Consider the following 23,527-nt stretch of genomic DNA (forward strand, 5'->3'; position numbering starts at 1 on the left):
ATTTACTAAGAACTCATTTCAGAAAACTGCTTTCCAGATAAAGTCTACTAGTAGTTGAAGGCATTTATCAAACTAATGTTACCTTCTGATCTCCACAAACTTTACTGTTCAGTGAAGAGAATCAAAGTTTGTTGAGGATTTCTAAAAAACCCACAGGTGAAGGTCTGAGAAGAACTCAGATGGATGATCTAAATGTGAAATCAAGACTCATGGTCACAAGTTTTAAGGCTTCTGTTAACCAGAAAGTTCAAACTAACAGAGAAGTACTAAGAAACTTTTAAAACTTCAGTCCTCAGACTGTCTAAAGGTTCAAACTAACAGAGAACTACTCAGGAACTTAGAAAATTTCAGCCCTCAGACTGTCTGAAAGTTCAATCTAACAGAGAACTACTGTGGGACTTAGAAAATTTCAGCCCTCAGACTGTGTGAAAGCTCAGGTCCTGAGGACTCAGGAGGTCTGGAGGCTTGGAACGTCTTGGAACTGAGGGTTCCACCCTCCAGCACAAAGGCTGAAGTCCAACCTCCTGAGAAAAACAGTCGAGTCGAGACTCGAGTAAAAAAAACCCGAAAACCACAAAAAATAGATGATAAATGCACAAAAAAAAGATTTGGTATCTGAGTGAGTAACTCAGGGGATAAGAAGAGTGACTACCAAGTGGAAGATTGCAGGTTCAAGACCCACCACTGGCCTTTTTGTTTGTTTTTGTCAGGATTTTGATAAAAATTTGAGAAGGGTCTGGTCTTGAACCAGCGACCTGCAACTCCACAAGCAAACAGCATACTTGTTGTTTCCATTTTCACGCCGTCTGCATCAACGGAATGCACTGAAACTTTTCCCCCACTAGCTTAGCCTCGCTGTAGTGCGCAGCTCAAAGGGGCGTGTCTTATCTACTCATTCATATCTATGAGAACAACGGTGGCTGCACATAAGGACGCCTGACGTTGATGAGCTGCGTAAATACCATTATATACAGTCTATGGTAAATACGTATGTGAATCGCATCATTGGCTGCAGCAGCCAGTCACCGGTCACTCACTGACTCACATTGAAAAATAGCACAGAATGAATTGTTACGTGTTTATTTTATTTACAATTTAGGTTGGATTTTTTTTTTGTGCGCAGCGCAGATTTTCTGTGCGCGGAGACCGTGTCAGCAGTGCGCAATTGCGCACGCGCGCAACTTAGAGGGAACAGTGGTCTTTGTAGGTTTGCTTGGCCAAGAATGGTCTGGAATTACTGGTCTGGAGGCTTTTTAGGCTGTGGTGTCATTCTGTTATTCAAGCCTGCGCACAAGAGAAACTGTCAAACGGTGTTTTGAAAAGCAGCTGTAATCTAAATTTGCTGAAAAACCGCTTAGTGTTGGGAGTGGTGTACTTTCCAACGCTGTGGTTGTGCTCAGAAAACCAGTGGCCATCAGGACACATGAAACACATTAGTCCTCTGATGATCTTTGTTGGCACCATCTGCTCCAAACCACACAGCTGCAGCGGTGAAACGAGGTCGTGATTCAATATCATTAAAAAAAACAGAGACAAACAAGAACTCATTGTGCGGCTGGTGGATGAGTCTGTGCAAACTGCCATTGCATGCCAATTGGGAACATAATCAGCGATAAGGCGCCCTGCTGCTTTTTGAGAAGCTCGCTGGCATCACAAAGAGCATTTGTGTGCGGCGGTGCAAGATTGGCATCAGAAAATGTTCCCTTTTACCTCCGTTTGCTCGCATGAGACGGTCAGTGGAACACCTGTGGACCAGAATGGTATAATAACAACTTTGTTTCCCCAGGAAATGATGCGTTTCCTGACTTGGGCAACACCACCCTAAGATCAGGGCAGGAGACAGGCAACTGGGAAAACGATGCTTTGAATGAGATTCTTTTCTGAGACAAAACACCAAACTTTTCTTCATTTGGTATTATAATAATAAATAATCACGTGTGATGTGTGGTTCTGTTGGCAAAATGATCCAAATTTAATCAACATTTCATGAAAACTACTTTAATCTACATGTCTTTATTAAAATTCCGACAAAAATTAAGTGTTTGCTCTAACTGGATACGGTAAAAATACAAAATATTTTGTGCTTTTTGTCACAATTACGAAATTATCAGTGACTCAGCTGTGATCATCAGTTTCTCTGCAAAAATTCAGAGACTTTTCTGCTGAACTGCAGGCAGTGTTTACACGATACAGAAGGAAATTACATAAGAAAATAGTAAAATATCTACAGTATGTGGAGCCAAGATGTTTTTCCAGTTTTGGTAACACTTGGAAAAATGTTGAAAATGTTGATTTTAGGGTGTTTTACAGCAATATAACTGCACAATGCACAATTTTTAAGAAAAATGCTGTAAAATTTGACTATTTTCTGTGTGAAAAAACAGTCTATGACATCGACATTTAAAAAAAATTGGCATAATATTAAATACAGTGTGGTTCTATTGACAAAATGATCCAAATCTGAGTTGGAAGTCAAATTTTTTCATGTAAATGACTACAATTTACATGTCTTAATAATAATTTTGACAAAAACGAACTGTTTTCTTTCACCGGACATGGTAAAAATACTAAATATTCTGTGTTTTTTGACACAAATGTCAATGGAAAAACACTGGACATGTTGATTTCAGGGTATTTTATAGCAATATAACTGCACAACACACAGTTTTAAAGAAAAATGCTGTAAAATTTGACTATTTTCAGTGTGACAAAACAGCCTACGACACCAAATGTTTTAAAATTTGGCATAATAATAAATACTGTGTGGTTCTGTTGAATAAATGATCAACATCAGAGCTTAAAGACATGACGTTTCATGAAAATGACTAAAAAATTAACTGTTTACTCTGACTGGATATGATAAAAATACAAAATATTCTGTGCTTTTTGTTAGTCATAAGTGACTCAACTGCAGCCAACTTCTCAGATGAACTGCAGGCTGTGTAGATGAGTAAGTAGTAAAATACCTACAGTATATGGAGCCAACACTTTATCCCAGTATTGGTAACAGCTGGAAAAATACTGGACATGTTGATTCACCCTACTTCAGGGGTGTCCAACATGAGGCCCGCGGGCCAAAAGCGGTCCTCCAGAGGGTCCGATCCGGCCCTCAAAGTGTAAAAATTACAGAGAAGACATTAACTGCAGATTGTAAATTAGTAAAACTATAAATTTAAAATAATTTCTAGGCCATGACAAGTTGTTTGGATCATAACGTAAAATGCTAGATTGGTCATTGTTCTTTTGCCATTTTCTGTCTCATTTTTGGAATATTTTGTCTAGTTTTTTGTTTTTTGCCTGACTTTTGTCGCTTTTCTCACGTTTTTGTTGTTTTGTGTTTCCTTTTTGTCTCGTTTGTATTTTTGTCTTCTTATGATTTTGTGTTTTGCTTTATTCATTGTTTCGTTTTTGTCATTTTGTGTCTCATTTTTGTATTATTTTGTCTTGTTTTTCTTGTTTTTTGTCTGACTATTGTCATTTTGATCATAAAATAAAATCCTCTCTGGTTCAGTTCCAGGTGACTAAATGTTGTGTTCCTTTGTGGACTCTCTGGAAGTTGTAATGTGGAAATGATAAACTGAGGCTGAATGTTGCTGAAACTGAACTTATTTTTCTTAAGAAATGTCAGGTTATTGGTTATTATGCTGTGATTTTACTGGTCTAGTCCACTGGAGATCAAATTGGGCTGAATGTGGAACCTGGACTAGAATGAGTTTGACATCCCTGCATTACTTTATGGCTTCATAACTGTGTCAAGGGGCGCAAAACAAATTTTTGAAGAAAACTGCAGTAGAATTAAGACTCTTTTCTTTCAAACAAAACCATCCATGTCACCAAACTTTATTTGGCATGAGACTGGGATTTAGCGGACCGTAATTGTAAAAATACATTATTCATATACACCTCTAGTAAAAAACACTATGGAAAACATATCTAAAAATATACAGTGAAACAATGACAGCAGAATAAAAACACTTTGCAGGGTAGGAGGGAGGGTTGTACAGGGCGTATTTTACAAGGTAACTGAGGAATGCTAACTCAGAATGGTTTCCTCTGCCCTCAGTCATCTGGTATGGACCAGACATTTGGTACCAATATGTGCCCGGCGCTTCAGAACAGACAGTTCATGCACTTCACGGCTTTGCTGCCGTAGTCGACGCACTCCGGCCCGATGCACTGGCAGCAGGCGTTGTGAAACCAGCGGTACTTGGACCCTCCCATGGACTCGCAGTAGAGTTTGCACTGCCGGATGGACACGCAGTCGTCGAAGTAGACCACTGTGCACATGTTCTCTGGAGTATAAGAGGAAAAAAAACAAGCCGAGAATGCCGACGTGAGTCACGGATCCAGTAAAGGCGGTTTATTAAAAAAAGAGTAATTACCTTTAACCCTCGGCGTTCCTACTTTTACCGAAGGGGTGAAGCGAATTTGCTGCAGCTGAGTGGAACCAGATGTGTCGGTGAGCTTAATGAGTTAACGGCTCGGCTCTGTGGGAGCGCTGCCATTACTTTATGGCAAATAGCTGAGAGCCAAAACAGCCGCAAATGAAAATAAAAAAGGGAAAAAAATGGCAGCAGAACAATACGAACACAGCTCCCTAAACTGGAGATCTGTTTGGCCGACCCAACCCGAGCTGGTCCCGGTTCAAGACTCTGTACTGGGGTTTTATTTTATTACTGCCGGTCACAGTGAGTGTGCAGAAATGAAAAATCTGACCGGACCTGATGGCAGCAGAAAACTATGTGAAAGCAAAGCATGTTTTTATCCTCAGGAACTTTATTAGAGATGTGGAGCTAACAGAAGCTTTCAACAGGAGCTTTAAAGCAAAGCGAGACCACACAGTTTTAAAGAGAAAGCACGTTTTCTGGGTCGACCATTTTAAAGCCAACATTTTAATTTCCCACAGTAGGAATTAAAGAAGCCTCTGTTCTGTTAACCCTCCCGCTGTCCTCATTTATGGGCACCAAAAAATATTGTTTCCTTGTCTGAAAAAAAAAATGCAGAAATTCAGCAAAAAAAAATCCTGAAAATTTGCAAAACCTTCAGGAAGAAAATTCCAATAATTCTTTAAAAGTTTCCCTTGAAAATTTTACTTAAAAAAAATCCCCCAAATGTGGCAAGAAAATTCTTGTAAATATTTTTTAAAAATTAGTAAAAATCTTCCAAAAAAATCCTAAAAATATCTAAAGTGATTTCATATATATCAGTAAAACTTCTAGTATTTTCTTTAAGAACATTCACATAAAAAGCAACCAAAATCCAGCGAAATTCACTGGATTTTGGTTGATTTTTATGTGAATGTTCTTAAAGAAACATTTTTAACATTTCTTTTTTTCCACCAAAAAATGTTCAAAGATTTCCCAAAAATGTTGAAAATGTGGACATCAGAAGTTTCACTGTGAAAATATTTTTTTTTTCCACATTTTCAAATTTTAAAACGGGTCAATTTTGACCCGCAGGACGACACGAGGTTTAATGATTGTAGAAGCCCGATGTGACCCAACATATGAGCTCTATATGAATCTTGTAGACAGCTAAGGGCGAGTCAGTCACTAATTTATAAACTTTCGGGTAGTTTAATCTGTAAAAATGCATGCAAAATTATGAGCGTATGGTATGTTTAGGGCATAAAAATGATTGCCATGTGAATATAGTGGATTAAAAGTGGAATATTTTGCTCCAAAATGTAACATACCATGGAATAGTACTAGAAAAGTCCAGTCACGAGACTATTTTGGGAGCCTAATCCAGTATTTATACAGTCAGTATGAGACTTTTCCGGTGTTACCTTGAGTGTCGTAGCTGGCGTGGATGCTGTTTCCCGGCACCGACACGTTCTGGTGCTGCCCGTCCAGCGACTCCAGGAAGGACACCAGGTTCTCGTGGTGCGACAGCTCCTCGGCAACGGGGAACGACACGACCATCATGTTGATCGGAGCGTCGCCCTCCGTCAGCGCTCGGAACAGCGACGGGATCGGACGGTGCAGCTCCTCCACGGTGCTCTTCGACGTCGCCGGAGAGTCGCTGTAGTTCTTCGGGTTGCACATCCCTGAAACGCAGGCGAGGATGTTAAAAGGGGATTATTTTCTCATCTCTACTGGTTTGCACTGCAAAAACTCCAAATCTTACCAAGTCTGTTTGTCTGATTTTTAGTCAAAATGTCTCATCCCACTTGATTTAAGAGAAATTCACTTAACAAGTGACATTTCAGCAGATGGAGGGACTTGTTTTAAGACAATGCATCTTAAATATCTTGTTAAGTCAAACAATCTTGAAATTACCTTGTTTTGAGTTGAATTTTACAAGAAAACTCAAAATAACTCTAACTCTCGTGTCGTCCTGCAGGTCAGAATTGACCTGTTTTAAAGTTTGAAAATGTGGAGAAAAAAATATATTTATTTTCACAGTGAAATTTCTGATGTCCACATTTTCAACATTTTTGGGAAATCTTTGAACATTTTTTGGTGAAAAAAAAGAAATGTTAAAAATATTTCTTAAGAATATTCACATAAAAATCAACAAAAATCCAGTGAATTTCACTGGATTTAAGTTGATTTTTTTATGAAAGTTCTTAAAGAAAATATTAGAAGTTTTACTGATATATATGGAATCACTTTAGATATTTTTAGGATTTTTTTTGAAGATTTTTACTAATTTTTTGAAAATATTTACTAGAATTTTCTTGCCATTTAAAAAAAAAAACTTTTAAGAGAAACTTTTCATGAATTATTGGAATCTTCTTCCTGAAGGTTTTGCAAATTTTCAGAAATTTGTGGAATTTTTTTGCTGAATTTTTGGATTTTTTTCAGACAAGGAAACAATAATTTTTGGTGCCTGTAAATGAGGACAACGGGAAGGTTAAAATAGACATAATTTACTGATTTTGACTCTTTTTTAAGAGTTAATATTTAAGGTAAAGATTATTTTTACTAGTTACTTGTAATTTACCAAAACAGGGAAAATCGATAGATAGATAGATAGATAGATAGATAGATAGATAGATAGATAGATAGATAGATAGATAGATAGATAGATAGATAGATAGATAGATACTTTAATAATAATACAAGGATCAATTCTGAGTTTAAATTTGTCTGATTTGATCCTATCAGATCTATTCTAACGGAGGACTGAGGATCTGTTTCTGTCGGTTTATTTGGTTTATTTCTCTTTGCAAACTGAACCACTTAGTTCTATTTTCAGTAGCTCCAGTCTCCGTACATCACGGTCTACACGTATTTCCCATGACGCTCACTAAACTAGACTTTTGGTGGCCACGGCGGTCTGCGGTGAAAACAATAATCTCATTAAAGACATCTTTAAACCTGAGTGAAGAAAAACCAAAACTATCTTCACATCTAAAGTCTCCAGAGCAAGCAGACCCTTAAACTCACTCTCAGGAGTTTATTTGAAGAACTTAAACTCGCCCAAAATACACACATTTAGCATTTTGACGGTTTTACACGTGATTTCAGCTCACAGGGGCAGTTTGGTGAAACCGCACTACTGCCAAAACGTCTCAATTAAGCTCTTTTTAACACTTCATTTAATTTCTAAACACAGCAGTAATCACTCGACAAAGTCCCCACATCCTCCGATATGATCTCCCAAACCCTTTAAATGAGTCGGAGTGAATTACAGCTGAGGGCTAAATCATTTAATGGGAAGCCGAGGCTGACGGAGGAGTTGTGTTACAGACTGATGCTAAAAGCAGAGCAGGAGCAGCTGGTTTAGATAAAACCCGGGTCCTCCCTCCTCCTGCTTCACTCCACAACACAAACTGTCCTCGGCGCTCGCAGATCCTCGCTTCAAAGCTTCGGCGTTTGGCTCTGATAGCATGTTTAGAGTGGAAACTTACTTAAAGTGGACATATAAGGCCAGTGGCAAGGAGGGAAAAATGAAACACGCAAATGAGGAATATCTGCAAGCCGTCATCGGTGTCGTAAAAAAAACCCCTTCCAGCAGGAAAACAGAACATCTGTGCAGCAGCAGCAGAGTTCAGAGCTCAGTGTCACATTCTTATATTTGTGTTCCACATGAAAGAGCTTTCATAAAGCCTCCTTGTCAGCAGCAACAGCAATATCTGTCCGTCAGAGTCGATCTGAGACTCCACTGCTCTTCAAGGCCAGGAACAGAAGGGGGGAAGGGACACAAAACCTGGTCCACAAACTCTGATCTCCTGGTGTTTTAGTATCACCGACTGATTACTGAACAGGATGTTGATCAAACAACAGCAAAAAGAGACACAAAATGATCACAAATAGACAACAAAAGTGAAATGGCTGCAGATGCTGAATAACAAAAGACAACAAAGAAACACAAAACAACCAAAACCTGAAGTAAAACAACCACAAACACAACAGGAGACACAAAAATCAAACGCAGAATGAGAAAATAGATACTATTAGATACCACAAAGGGTGAAATATGACTCAAAATTAGATGCAAAATGACCACAAACAGACAACAAACTACCTAAAAGAAAAGTGAAATGCCAAAAAGAGGAACTAAAAACTGATGTAAAACAACAACAAACACAACAGGAGACACAACAATCAAATGCAGAATGACCACAGAGAAACACCAAAACAACAACAAGCAGACAGAAATCAACATGAAATAACTGAAAGGACACAAAACAACCAAGAGTGAAATATGGCTCGAAACTGGACACAAAATGACCACAAACAGACAACAAACTACTTAAAAGAAAAGTAAAATGACTGCAGATGCTAGCAACAAAGAAACACAAAAGAATCACTGAGGCAAGAAGAGCGACTACGAGGCAAAAAAAAAAAACTGCTAAAAATTGATGCAAAACAACTACAAACATAAAAGGAGATGCAAAGAAAGATTTAGAACGACTAAGGACAGATGCACAACGACCACAGAGACAAAAAGAATACAGAAGAGACAAAAAACTAGTGAAATGAGATGCAGCACAATCAAAGATAAAAACAACGAAGAATGACCACAAACAAGCAACAAACTGCTAAATAAATTATGCAAAACAACTAAAGAGGAAAAACAGAGAAACTATGAGACAAAGAACAACTACAAAGAGATGCAACACAATCAGACAGATAGAAAACTATGAAGGACAAATGAACAGTGACCACAGAGAAACACAAAAACGACCACAAGGACACAGAAATCAACGAGCAAAAAGGACACAGAACAACCATAAAGAGCCTTAAATATGACCTGAAATAAGACGGAAATGACCTCAAAGAGACAAAAATGACCAAAACAACACATAATATGCCACAAAGATTATTAAAAAAAACACATATTAGGACCACTAACAAGAAATAAAAGATGTAAATGACCATAAAATACACACAAAGCACCTAAATCAGCTACAAACACAAAAGCACAAGATTTTTAAGAAGACACGACTAAAAAGAAACGTACAACAAGCAGTGACTAAAAGTAAATGTAACAAAACCACAAAGAACATGCAACATGACACAAAACAAGATTTAAAATGAGTAACGCTTAATAACCACAAACAAAATTACCAAGACGTCACAAAAAATGCAGAAAACGACCGCAAACATACCTAATAGGACCACAAAGATTCAAAGAGACACAAAATGAGATGTAAAACAGCTGAAAAGGAATCCAGAACAATCAGAACGTCACACAGAACTACATTTAAAACAGCTACAGACACTGAATTAGATGCAAATCAGTATGTAAAGACTAAAAAGAGATGCAAAACCAACACAAGGACACACAAAAACAAAAAGAAGGAGATGCAAAAGCAACACAAAGACACACAAAAACAAAAAGAAAGAGATGCAAAAGCAGCAAGAAGAGAAACAAAGAGATGGAAAAACAGCACAAAAAGACACAAAAATGCAAATAAGAGATGCAAAACTAGCAAAGAGAGACGAAAAACACTTTAAAAATTCACATTCACAAAAAAATCAACCAAATTCAACAAAAAAAAAAAAAAATCGACAAAAAAATCAACCAAAATCCAGTGAAATTTGCTGGATTTTGTTTGATTTTTTTGTGAATGTTCTTAAGAAACATTTTTAACATTTCTTTTTTTCCACCAAAAAATGTTCAAAGATTTCCCAAAAATGTTGAAAATGTGGACATCAGAAGTTTCACTGTGAAAATATTATTTTTTCCACATTTTCAAACTTTAAAAGGGATGAATTTTGACCTGCAGGACGACACGAGGGTTCATTTCCTGCTGCTCTGCTTCATTTCTGGCTCCACTCAGAAAACACTCATCTTCGATCAGAACAACAACCGGAGCTTTTAAAACCTGCCAGCTCCTCGGCTGTGGAGCATCGCCGCTGTTTTACTACCTACTGATTTTAATTAACAGTTTTGTTTTATCTTATTGTATTCTATGTACAGCGTCTTTGAGTTTTTGGAAAAGCGCTTTATAAATAAAATTTATTATTATTATTATTATTATTATTATTATTATTATTATTATTATTATTATTATTATTATTATTATTATTATTATTATTATTTAATCTCCCATTTCACAGCTTTTCACAGGCAGGAAGAGGCGACGGAGACGCTGAACACTGATACATGTATGGAAGAACATTAGTGCCACAACTATTCCAGATCTGTTAACCTGCATGGCGTTCTACAGGTCAAATTGACCCATTTTAAAGTTTGAAAATATGGGAAAAAAATATTGTCACAGTGAAACTTCTGATGTCCACATTTTCAACATTTTTTGGTGGAAAAAAAGAAATGTTAAAAATATTTCTTAAGAACATTCACAACTTTTTTTTGCGAATGTTCTTGAAGAAAGTATTTGAAGTTTCACTGATATATATGGAATCATCTTAGATATTTTTAGGTTTTTTCGGAAGATTTTTACTCATTTTTTGAAAATATTTACAAGAATTTTCTTGTCAAATTTGGGGGATTTTTTAAAAATAAAACTTTTAAGGGAAACTTTTAAGGAATTATTGGAATTTTCTTCCTGAAGGTTTTGCACATTTTCAGAAATTTGCTGAATTTTTGGATTTTTTTCAGACAAGGAAACGAGGACAACAGGAGGGTTAACTCTGTGAGGTCTCTGACAAACAGAAAACCGTGATGAAAACGAACTTTTAATTCAGTGCAGCAACAAATCTGCATCCATCTTTCCTGACACTGACGTCTCTAACAGATGCTCGAGTCTTTCACAACCTGCTCGGCGTATAAATTCGAATGTGGACGTTTTCCAAACCCAGACTCCTACTGACTAAGTGGTTTCTGATCAACTCACCCACGCAGTCGCAGCATTCCTCCCACAGGTTCCCCAGACACAACATGCACTCCTTACAGCACGAGCAGTTCCCGTCGGACGGCCGGCACTGGCACAGCTCCTGCAGGAAAACACACCGAAACGTACGTCAGTGAGACAAAATAACAGGAAACAAAACCAGCGGCAACAACATAGATCTCTGTTGACAAAATACTGAGGAGAAAACCATTAATTTTCCATTTAGCTTCACATAAACACAGACATGTGCAGCTAGAAGCTCCAACATGAAGGAGAGGAGACATGGTGGATCTGCTGCATGGACATTCTGCAGAGTATTTAATCAGTTTAGGTTTTAAATCATAGTTTTATCCTTTTCTGACACTCTCCGTTACATTGATGTCAAGATAAACAGAACAGATACCACCAAAAACCTATTTTCTATTATTCTATAAACTACAATTAAAGTCATTTTTATGTAAGAATAGTGCCAACATCACTCACTGGTAGAGAATATACGTGAAAATATATAAAATTTATTCCATTTCTGCAGCAAGCTGAAGCATCCTCAGTTCAAAATCTGTAATTTTCAGAAAAATGTGGAAACATTGTTAAGCAGAAATTTAATAAAAAAAACAATATTATGTGTGATTTTTGGTTTGTTAAAGTGAAAAGAATCCAGTAAACTTTGCATCTTTTTCTTTTTCTCTATTTCATTAAAATCGAAATTACTTGTGATGTATTTATGGTGTCTAATACAAACTTAGTCATTGCTGGTCCAATTAGTCCCATGTTCACATAAAAGATTAAAAATAAAGTTAACTGTGATGCAAAAGCAGACAGAAATCTCCTCCTGTTGAGCTAAATCCTGGTAAATTTAAGAAAATGAACAAGTGCAAGTGTTCATGCTGCACTGAAATGGAACAAAGAATCATGTTTAGAATAAAAAGATGCTAAAAAGCACTGAAAAATAACAGCAGTTTTGTTTCTGTCATTTTGTGTCTCGTTTCTGTGATTTTGTGTCTTGTTTTTGTCATTTTGTATGTTTTTTTGTCATCTGTTTCATTCCTGCCGTTTTCTGTCATTTTTTGTCTTGTTTCTGTCATTTTGTGTCGTTTTTGTCATTTTGTGTCTTGATTCTGTCATTTTCTGTCTTGTTTTTGTCATTTTCTGTCTTGTTTCTATCGTTTTCTGTCTCGATTTTGTCATTCTGTGTCTTGTTTCTGTCATTTTGTATCGCTTTTGTCATTTTCTGTCTTGTTTTTGCCATTTTGTGTCTCGTTTCTGTCATTTTCTGTCTTGTTTTTGCCATTTTGTGTCTCGTTTCTGTCATTTTCTGTCTTGTTTTCGTCATTTTGTCTCTTGTTTTTGTCGTTTTGCATCTAGTTTTTCTCCTTTTATGATCTCCCTTCTGTCGTTTTGTGTCTTGTTTTTATCATTTTGTGTCTCATTTTTCTCATGTCATCTTATCATCCAGTATTTAAAGATCACATAAAATATTAAAAATAAAGTTAACCGTGATGCAAAATCAACCAGAAATCTCCTCCTGTTGAGCTAAATCCTTGTAAATTTAAGAAAATGAATACATGCAAAAGTTCATATTGCACTGAAATAGAGCAAAGAATCATTTTTAGAATAAAAAGAGGCTAAAAAAAATAACAGAGCAGACAGAAAGCAACGGTTCAAACTGGAGACGAACCATTAAAAGATCAGCACAAAGAGCAGCAGCAGGTTTACTTTGAGTACAGTGACTATTAGAGGACTGAACGAGGCATCTGTGGCATCTATCGAAGAATGTGAGACGTTCAGACAGAAAACATACAAAGAAACTGCTTTCTGTTCAGAACAGAGCAGGTCCCGACACGACTGACGTTCGAATCATTTCACTGGAATCAGTTTCTGACTCAGGAGGAGACGACTCGTCCAATGCAGCGACACGTTTTGAAAAAAGGATAATTGCAGCTTATTAAGACTCGAGTCATACTTTTACAGGTTTTAGGACATTTTATCGGTGAGAAAGAGGAAAAGGAGGAAACGGTAGCAGCCACGTGATGGAAGCGGTTGTTAACACACCGACGGTTCACTCAGATTATTAACGCAGAGTGAGCTCAAGCAAAACATCTCCCTGAGTGGACGTTAAACTGGGAGCTGGACTGTGAATGTGGAGGTCGGGCTGTGAACTGGGAGCTACAGTAGACTGCTGGAAGACATTTGTTGTTGTTTTCTCTGCAAAATCAGCATTAAAAAAAGCACAAAAAGGCTAAAAAGAGATGCAAAACCACCACAAAAAGACCAACAATGACTACAAAGTGATGCAAAACTAGCACAATGAGACAAAAGAGACGCAAAAACAAGCACAAAAAGACGCAAAAAGGCAAAAAAGAGATGCAAAACCTCCACAAAAAGACCAGAAAGGCTAGAAAGAGATGGAAAACCAGCAAAGAGAGACAAAAAAGGACTAAAAAAAAGCAAAACCAGCATAAAAAAACACAAAAAGGCTAAAAAGAGATGCAAAACCACCACGAAAAGACTAATGATGAATACAAAGCAATGCAAAACTAGCACAATGAGACAAAAAGAGACACAAAACCAGCACAAAAAGACACAAAAAGGAAAATAAGAGATGTGCAAAATACAGATTTTTGATGGGGACATTATTTCCACTTTGGACCCATTTTGGGGGATTAACAAGTAAATTAAAGGAGACTTATACTAGTTGTTATTTCTGATTTAGCAAAACAGGGAAAATCTGTAAAAGTAATAGTAAATAAAACCAAACACAGCTGCAAACTGCTAAAGAAAACTTGTTTTGTTTGTATATGAAGGATTGAAAAAGGGATTTTCTAAGCATTTCCAGTTCTCTATAGATCCGGTTCAGTGGGTTTGTTTGCGTTCTGATCTATTCCCAGACTGTTAACACGGAGAAAAAGAAGCTCTACTAACTCCTCATGTTGCTTTTTATGGAAGGGGCTTCTGCAAACATCCAAAAACGACACACCATCCCATAACTCCTGAGCAAATACATGAAAACGGCGTCACTCCTTCGTCTCCAGAGCTCAAAGTGAAGGAGCCAGTAGGTGGATGGAGGAGCTGGTCTTCCTCCTGACAGCGAGCAGGGAGCACATTCCTCCACATCAAGGTCACCGCCATGGGGGAGGAACCGCCATGGGGGAGGAACCGCCATGGGGGAGGAACCGCCATGGGGGAGGAGGAAGAAAACACCTGGAGAACAGAACACGCTGCTCCCCCCACAACAACACACTTTCCCCCTCCGTCCTCCTCCGTGTAAACAGTCTGAGCCGTGATAAAAGACTCTCCTCTGACTCACCAGCCAGGGATCGCTAAACCACAGCAGCCTGCCCATCCCAAACCTCTGATCAGGATCTGATCCCAGGACCAACTACCGCCATCAGAGGTGGAATTATGGAAAACTAAACAGCTGCTTGAAGAAGGAGAAGAATAAACGCACACACATAGCTCATATTTCACTTTTATAAAAAACCCTTCAATGAAACAGAAAGACAGAGCTCAGCTGTCTTGTTTTTGTCATTTTCTGTCTCGTTTTTGTCGTTTTCTGTCTCGTTTTTGTCGTTTTCTGTCTCAATTATGTCGTTTTCTGTCTCAATTTTGTCATCTTGTGTCGTTTTTGTCATTTTCCGTCTTGTTTCTGTCATTTTAATCATGCAGTTTTGTGTGGAAGAGCTAACAAGGGAGTTTGTCTTGGATGCAATCTGCAGAATGTAACAGAAACAGAAAAGATTTTCATTTATAGTCCAAGTCTGAAGCAGCTGCCTGTACTTTAGGAAGATGAACACTGCAGCTCTGAGTAGTAGCACTGTGGCTTGTTCTGTACCTCTTTATTACTGCTGCAACTGTGTTTTCACAGCTTTTTAGTTGGTCACTAATCTTCCTGTATCCTTCACCATCTTTTTGAAGAGTCACCATCAGATGTTTTAGTTCCTGTGGCACTTTTTTCCCATGTAGAGCCATGATGCAAACACTGACACACCCAAGCTGTTGGTCAAAACTGAGAAAGTTCTGGTGTTTTATAATCCAGCTCCTTTTACTAACATTCAAACGTTTCTCACTTCAGCTCTATACTGCAAGTACGCTTGAAGTTTTAATTGAGAATATCGATACTACTGTGTGATAAGTACGGCACACTTTTCATCGTTTAGCCTGAGACCCTCTCAGAGGAGGTTTTTCCACAAACTCAGCCATCGCTGTTGAGTCCTTCTTAGCCCCCTCCAGCACCCCGTAGATTCCTATATTTTCTCGTCCAAGTTCATTAGGTTATCCTCTAGCTTTAGCATCTCTGTCACGACATTTCCACTTCCACTTCGTCCAGTCTGGTATTGATCTTTAAACTTTCTTCTTTAATTGCTCCTAATTGTTCTTTGTTCTCTTGGTGAAAACCTCGTATCTCTCTGAGGATGACTTCCAGTTCAGCCATTTCTTCACGGAGGGGCTTTGATCTCGTTTGTTGCTAGTTAGCTTTAGCTGCTAACTGTTTGTGTTGCTGTGCCTCTAATCTCTTGCTCACTTCTGGCTTCTATTACGTGATGTGTTGGTAGACTTCTGTCCCCTTTCTGTATGCAAGTTGTCTCATGTGTGTCTTTAGTTTCAGTTCTGTTGAGAGCTCTCTCACCGTGCGACTATTCTCAACCATGCTCCAACCAGAAGACAAGTATGACGCTTTTATCTTTAGAAATACTTTTGGAAAATGTTTCTTTGCTAACTTGTTTGTGTGCCAAGATTCCTTAAGTTTTATTTAATGAAATGACTACTGAATGAAAAGAAACAGTCTAAAAAGATGTCACTGGCATCAGTTAAACGAGTAAGATCTAAAGTGTGAATAACTAAACTTCAGACATGCTGATCGGAGTATTTTTAGCTTCACATTTAACACAAAGACATGACAGCGAGATCAGTCCTCTCAGCAAACTGTCTTCTATAAAGTGCATTTTCCAAAATTCTTTTCATGAACTGCTTCTCTCAACATATTTGTGGATTTCATTGGATTTATGTTCTTGAATAAATCAACTAAAACGGCGCTGACTGAATCAAAAACAGCAGGAAGGGAAAAAGAACCAAACGCTGGAACTCGCCAACAACTACTGCAGCCATTCGATGGCCAGAATATGACTCAATATCAAGCATGAAAATCAATTAATCACTCTGGAAGTTGTTTATAGAGTAGAAACACCAAACATTCACTGCTTCTGGCTTCTCATAGTTGACTTTTTACATCTTGTTTGAAAGTAAATTTGGGTTTGGGGCCTAAATAATCGGGAAATTAACTAATGGATCGACGGTTTCAACCCCATGGAGAGGGATGAACTTATCGAGGCGACTTAAAGAGCTCTTATTCGGCTTCGCTTTGCTCTCGAGTGGAAACCGCTGCAATCAGTCAAAGCCGAGCTGCAGCGAGACAAAAGGACTCTGGAGAGAAAGTGAATATGTGCTGCCTTTGAACGCCGCTGCTCCACCCAGCTCTAAACAGCCGGTCTGAGGCCTGTGAATCTCACTCCTCAGGCTTCCAACTGTACATTTCCCCCCTCAAACAACCAGCTAACCGACCGACCAAACCCCCCCAGCAGACACCTCCTCCTGAACTTCCCTTCCCTCCTCCAACGTTCTCCAGCCTTGGGGGTTTTGGGGAATCCGAGACAAACGACTTGAGTCGGCAGTGGAGCGTAAAAGCGAACGTCGGACCAACAGATCCCACTAATCACCAGCAGCATGGAGGCCAGAGGTGGAAAAGTTTCTCCTTCAGGGCACCATCGCTCTGCCGCTGACAGCTAGCGGGTTGGTGTCGCGGAGCTGCAGAGCTCGCTGGCGATTTGATCAAAGAGAAATAAGCCACCAGGAAGTAAAGAGCAGAGAATGGTCTACAGAAACCGAAGGGACTGGAACTGGTGGTTTGTTGGCAGCCAAAAAGGCACAGATTTTATGAAAAATTGGTACAAAATGCCAACATCTTTTGAACTACTTTGGATTAAACTACAAATGTGCAGAGCAAGGAGACTACAAATGTAGAAACGTTTGGAAAGATGGTCATCTAGAGCGCTTCAGAGGAACAGATTTCATTTTTTTCCCCTGCTATGGAAACCTGGTGCTATCACAACATGAAGGAAAGTTCCAGAAGAAGACACTGGTCTGGAAGGCAAAGAACTTTGGACTGCAATGCTGGACAGACGGAGCTGGAGGAAGAATTTTATTCATGTCACCGATTCCATCGAATGGAACTGACCGAGCCGTTCTCGTGCTAAAATACTCCTCTTTAGCCAAACTTCTCCACACTTTGAGTCTCCTATCAGTCAGTATTTTGGTGATGTGAAAGTTTCCTGATTTTATTGGTTTTATATCATTTAATACTTGAATACTTGCAGGAAACCGAGGAAAATACCTTTGATTCTGGTAAAAAAAAATGGCCGTTATTTGCTAGTTTGTGACATGTTGGTGGACTTAACAGTAAATATCCAGACATACTGGTTTGCAATGATAGTTAGTCGCAGCATTGGTTGATTAGTGGTTTATTTAAGTAGGTTTTCGGCGTGAAGACAAGTACTGAAAAGCAAAAGATGCTAAAGTCACTTTGCATTTTTGTGTTTCTATACTATTTATTTATTGGTATTTTTGTGTCCTGTTGAGTCTTAAGAGCGAATGATGATGGATGAAGCCACTTAATCTTTAATAAAAGTTACGTTTACATTGTCCAAATGGAAGCAGGTTGGATTACCAGCCAGGAAAACGGAGCAACTACACGTCTTAGGGCCCATTTCACTGCAAAACTACTGATTTTTTGCAGTATTAGCTCATTTTGTGTCCCTGAGTAGAAGCTACATATCCTCATCTGTAATCTTTTAGCTACTGGACACTTGAAATGCACCAAAGTTTTAGCCTCATTGCAGGTTAACAGGCCACAACAAACTACCATCATTTGGTCAAAATTGAGGCTCCAAAGCAAATTTTTTGGTCTTTATAACGTCTAAAAATCATAAAAACAGAACCAGAAGTGACACATTCAGATGTTGTGCTTTAAAGCTGCAGATCTTACATCTGGAAGCATAATAGTTTGGGTATTTTGCTTTCTATATGTCCATACTTTGTTAATCTTTCTTGTCTTGGTGCTGCAGTGATAAAGACATAAACCATAGACTAAACCATAAACCAGAGATTTCTGGTTGGATTCTCAGCAAAATCAATGCAAAAATGCCAAAAATACAGTGAGAATATTGATCATTCACACACAAAACGACAGAAACAAGACAGAAAACGACATAAACAAGACAAAAGGACAAAAACGAGGCACAAAATGAGAAAAACAAGACACAAAACAGCAAAAACGAGACACAAAACAACAAAAACAAGACACAAAACCATTGACTAAAAAGATTTAATGTCCTTTCTAGTATTCCAGTGGATTTTTATGTGAAAAGCACAAAATTCAGGCACAATGAATAAAATCTACAGTTTTCTTCCCCTCACAACATTTCTTTCATGTTTTTCTGTTTTTGTCGTTTTGTGTCTCATTTTTGTCGTTTTGTTTCTTGTTTTTGACGTTTCCATAATCCAACCGTTTTCCTAAAGAATGGGTGGAGCAAAGCTACGTCCTCTCTTCTGTTTTTTACATTTTCATCACATCGTCCTGCCACTGATCTCAATCAATGCAAAAATGCCAAAATTACAGTCAGAAAATCGATCATTCTGTCATTTGATTTCACTTTCTTCCTCCAAGTGAACGCCTCTAGTTGAAGTTTGTGCCTCTCACAGGGACCGGCTGAGGTCAAGCAGGTGAAAAAGCCTCTGAGGTTAATGACAGAGCTTTAAAAAGACGCTAATGGGAAAGGAAGAACCACTAAAACACACCCAGGAGGCAGGACGCAACACCAGCTAGCAGCTAGCAGGATGTGGAAAAGACGGACCAATCCTCAGAATAACAAAAAATAAAAACCATGAAAGAACCCGAGTGGAGCGTCGGGCGACACCCTTCAGATGTGAGGAGGGAAAGAGTGACACGCAGGAAGTGATGTCAGAAAGTCAACAGGAGTGGGGAGTCGGGGAGATGAAGGAAAGCCGACATGAATGAAACAAATCTGGATCCTTCAGGTGGAGCTAACTCCAGACTGCTTCCGGCTTATCCGAGGAATGTTCCTGCATTCTTCTTCAACAGATTCCATCTTTGTTCTCCAGATCTCCATCCTGTCCTGGCAGATTTTAACTTTGGCTCCAGATTCGCTCCCAGAACAGAAGAGACTCATTCAGCTGCTGCTTCATGTTTCTGCTGAACTCTGATCTGCAGAGAAGATCTTCAACATTCAGATCATCGTCCAAAGCGACCTCAAGGAAAGCTTGTTTGTTTTAGTCCAGGGGTGTCCAACATGAGGCCCGCGGGCCAAAAGCGGTCCTCCAGAGGATCCAATCCGGTCCTCAAAGTGTAAAAATTCCAGAGAAGACATTAACTGCAAATTATAAATTAGTAAAACCATAAATTTAAAATCATTTCTAGACCATGACAAGTTGTTTTGATCAGAAAGTAAAATACTAGATTGTTCATTTGTCATTTTGCATGTCATTTTTGTGACATTTTTTCTTTATTGTTGTTTTTTGTCTGATTTTTGTCATTTGTCTCGTTTAGTTTCTCATTTCAGGTCAGGCATATGGGTTCTGTAAAGCGTCTCGAGACAATTTGACTGTAATTGACGCTATATAAATAAAATAGAATTGAATTGAATGTTTCCTTTTTGTCTCGCTCGTGTTTTTTGTCTCATTTTTGTCATTTTATGTTTAGCTTTATTCATTGTTTTGTGTATCATTTTTGTTGTTCTGTATTTTTTGTTTTGCTAGTGTTGTTTCTCTACTTTTTTTGTCGTGTTGCTCACTTTTGATATTTTTTGTCTTGTTTTTGTCGTTTTTCCATTTTTTGTCCCTTTGTAACTTTTTTTTGTCTATTTTTTGTAGGGTTTGTTTGTCGTTTTGTGTGTCATTTTTGTAATATTTTGTCTTGTTTTTGATGTTTTGTCTCTCTTTTGTTGTTTTGATCCTCCAGTAAATCCTCCATGGTTCAGTTCCAGATGACTAAATGTTGTGTTCCTTTGTAGACACTCCGTGATCTGGAAGTTGTAATGTAGAAATGATGAACTGAGGTTGAATGTTGATGAAATTTAATGTAGTTTTCTGAAGAAACATCAGGTTGTTCATGATGTTTTGTAAAAAGATAATTCCTTAAATGTGAACATTTTGCACTAAAACACAGGAACCATTAGGAGTTGTGGTTATTTACAGGTTATTATGCTGTGATTTTATTGGTCACTGGAGATCAAATTGTTCTGAATGTTGAACCTGAACTAAGATGAGTTTAACACCCCTGATCTAAGATGAAACCACATTTCCACACGGTCTAATCACAGATCTGACAGGTTTAAGGTCTGCCGGGTGGGTTGTGGTTCCCCCTCACCTGGATGAGACACTTGCTGACGTCGCTGGCGCAGAGGGCTTTGTTGCAGCCGGAGGTCAGAGACGGTCCAGACAGGAGGAGGAGGAGAGCGGCGGCGGCGGGGAGGACGATCAGCTGACCGGGCCTCATCCTGATGGCTCACCAGCACGGCACTGGAACACCTGAGAGAGGGCAGCAGGTCAGACAAAAACAGAGCAAGACGGAGACACTGCTTCATCTAACGGTCACCAAACTGGAGCTGTTAGACCAGGGGTGTCCAACATGAGGCCCGTGGGCCAAAAGCGGTCCTCCAGAGGGTCCAGTCTGGCCCTCAAAGTGTAAAAATTCCAGAGAAGACATTAACTGCAGATTGTAAATTAGTGAAACTATAAGTTTAAAATCATTTCTAGACCATGACAAGTTGTTTTGAGCATAAAGTAAAATATTAGATTGTTCATTGTTCTTTTGTGTGTCATTTTTGGAATATTCTGTCTTGTTTTTGTTGTTTGTCTTTTTCTGTCTGACTTTTCTCGTTTGTCTCGTGTTTTTGTTGTTTAGTGTCTCATTTTTGTAATATTTTGTCTTGTTTTTGTTGTTTTTTTGACTTGTCATTTGTCTATTTTTTTGTCGTTTTGTGTCTCGTTTTTGTCTGACTTTTGTCGCTTGTCTCATGTTTTTGTCGTTTTCTGGTCGTGTTGTTTCCTTTTGGTCTCGCTTGTGTTTTTTGTCTTTTTTCTGTCATTTTGTTTCCCCCCTTTGTCATTTTTTGTCTTGTTTGTCATTTGTCTAATTTTTTGTCTCATTTTTGTAATATTATGTCTTGTTTTTGTTGTTTTTTGTTTTTTTGTCCTACTTTTGTGGTTTTGATCCTCCAGTAAATCCTCTATGGTTCAGTTCCAGATATCTGTGACTAAATGTTGTGTTCCTTTGTCGACACACTGTGATCTGGAAGTTGTAATGTGGAAATGATGAACTGAGGCTGAATGTTGATCTTATTTTTCTTAAGAAAGGGTTATAGGTTATTGTGCTGTGATTTTACTTGTCACTGGAGCTCAAATTGGGCCGAATGTGGAACCTGGACTAGAATGAATCTGACACCGCTGGTTTAGATTTAAAATTGCAGCTGATTCTTTGAGTTTTAATCCTTTTAGTGGCTCCAAATGTGCTTTGTCATGCATGCAAACATCTCATTTCCAAAAAGGCCTGCGTCACATTTCATTCAAAGCCAGCTCTGCTCACTCTGCTGCGGAATAACAATGCAGGCTCACACATCTGGCAACATCAGCCCCCTTCACCTACTTTTTTTTACCTCATGTGCGGCGCTTTAACACTCTCTCTAAACTTTTACACTTCAACACTTGCTACTGCTGCGCGTTCTTCCATTTCACAGGACGGAGACAGAATATGTGAGGAACATTAGCTCCCTCAGTCTCCATTCTTCACCTCTCTTGCTTTCTTTTTTCCTTCTTTCTCTCCTTTTTTGCGCTAAACTCATTCGCACGCAGCCACAAGAGAGTCGAGCGCAAAGAAAAGAAAAAGGAACCAGCGAGGAAACGAACACGTTAGAGAGTTTAAAACTCACCACGACGCAATTGAGGGGCTCTCAGGTTTGCTTTCGGGGCAGGACGGAGGCTGTTTTCCCTCTTTGAACTTCTCCAGGATGGTGTTCTGCCGCCGCTCCGCTGTCCACTGCGTCCAGAGGGCGTCAGTCTCTCCGCAGCACAAAGCGGCAGGCAGTCGGCCGCCTTAAAGGCACACACTCCATTTTCTGAGTGCGCAGAGGAAACACCGGGCCTCAGGTCACGCACACACACCGGTCGGGGGCTTCAGATTAACGTGCGTGAACGATTCTTCCGCCGCTTCGTTAAAAACCACCGAGGAGAGACTTTACGGCTCCGCGCGTAAAAGCGTCGCGCTCAGGTGGTTTCCGTTTGGTTTCCTTTTACGCAGGCGGCTGTTTTCTCTCCAAGCCGCCCCCCTGCCCCGTTAAAAGGCCCTTTGTCTCGGCTCTTATCAGCGGCCTCATTAGGTGAGAAAAGGGGGCGACTCGGAAGCCGTGGAGCTGATCAGAAGCCCCGCAGAGGCGCTCATTTGTAGCCGCCTGAGGAGCGCTCTGATGGAACATTTAGCTCCACAGGTGTTTCCACGATGATCAGAGCCTCCAGGACACACCTTCAGAGGAGGTCCAGCTCCAGGCAGGGTCAGGAGGCACGAACACAGAGAGATGGGGGTCAAAGAAACACAGAGAAGGATAATTATTTCCAACAAACTGTAAAAAACGAACAAAAAAAGAAGTTTTATCAGTAATTTCTGGAACAATTTTCTATTCTTTTACAGATTTTCCCAGTTGGGTTAAATTAGAGATAGGACCGAGAACAGTCACAGAAAAAACTTTTATAATAGTACAATAATTTTTAAAAATCTGTATGTTAACAAATGCTAATTCATTCTTTGACATTATATGACTGTAAAGTATTTCTTTGATATTTGCTGTTATTATTTGTCAAACAAATTGTGAATATTAAGGATTGACAAAATAGCAACCAATTTTTAAAATTCTTTTTTTAGATTTTTTTTCTGTTTATTTAATTATTTAAATTACAAATAATAACTTGTAAAATTATAGGAAAAAAATCATTCATTTTCATGTTGAATATTAACTCCTATAAAAGACCAAACGTGTAAAAATAAATTCACTTTAAAAAAAAAAAAATTAATTTGACTTTTTGTTTGGGAAAAAAAGATTATTCCATGGAGTAACTTACTGTCTCATGTCTGCTAGTGATGGTTGAAATGTTCATGAGGTCAAAGAACAAGAAAAATAAGGTTTCATACCATCAAAGGCACATTTTAAATGG

At 38.7% G+C, this 23,527-nt stretch overlaps 1 protein-coding gene across 1 annotated transcript; it reads right to left on the reverse strand.

The window, feature by feature from the left end:
* Positions 1-3,824: 3,824 nt before the first annotated feature.
* Positions 3,825-22,716, reverse strand: twsg1a (twisted gastrulation BMP signaling modulator 1a). The gene is made up of 5 exons (XM_023273767.3): positions 22,252-22,716; positions 20,691-20,851; positions 11,255-11,354; positions 5,789-6,049; positions 3,825-4,292 (listed from the first exon to the last, which is right to left on the reverse strand). The coding sequence occupies exons 2-5, from the start codon at positions 20,817-20,819 to the stop codon at positions 4,111-4,113; spliced, it is 672 nt and encodes a 223-aa protein (XP_023129535.1). The 5' UTR covers positions 20,820-20,851; positions 22,252-22,716; the 3' UTR covers positions 3,825-4,110.
* Between the last annotated feature and the right edge of the window lie 811 nt (positions 22,717-23,527).

This window comes from Amphiprion ocellaris, chromosome 10 (genome assembly GCF_022539595.1).
Source record: "Amphiprion ocellaris isolate individual 3 ecotype Okinawa chromosome 10, ASM2253959v1, whole genome shotgun sequence".
In the NCBI taxonomy this organism is placed as follows: domain Eukaryota; kingdom Metazoa; phylum Chordata; class Actinopteri; family Pomacentridae; genus Amphiprion; species Amphiprion ocellaris.

Coding starts and splice junctions, on each gene's coding strand:
- twsg1a (XM_023273767.3), bottom strand. CDS start 20,819: ATGAGGCCCGGTCAGCTGATCGTCCTCCCCGCCGCCGCCGCTCTCCTC. Junction 11,355..20,690: donor TCAGCAAGTGTCTCATCCAG/GTGAGGGGGAAC, acceptor GTTTTCCTGCAG/GAGCTGTGCCAGTGCCGGCC. Junction 6,050..11,254: donor GGAATGCTGCGACTGCGTGG/GTGAGTTGATCA, acceptor CCTGCGTTTCAG/GGATGTGCAACCCGAAGAAC.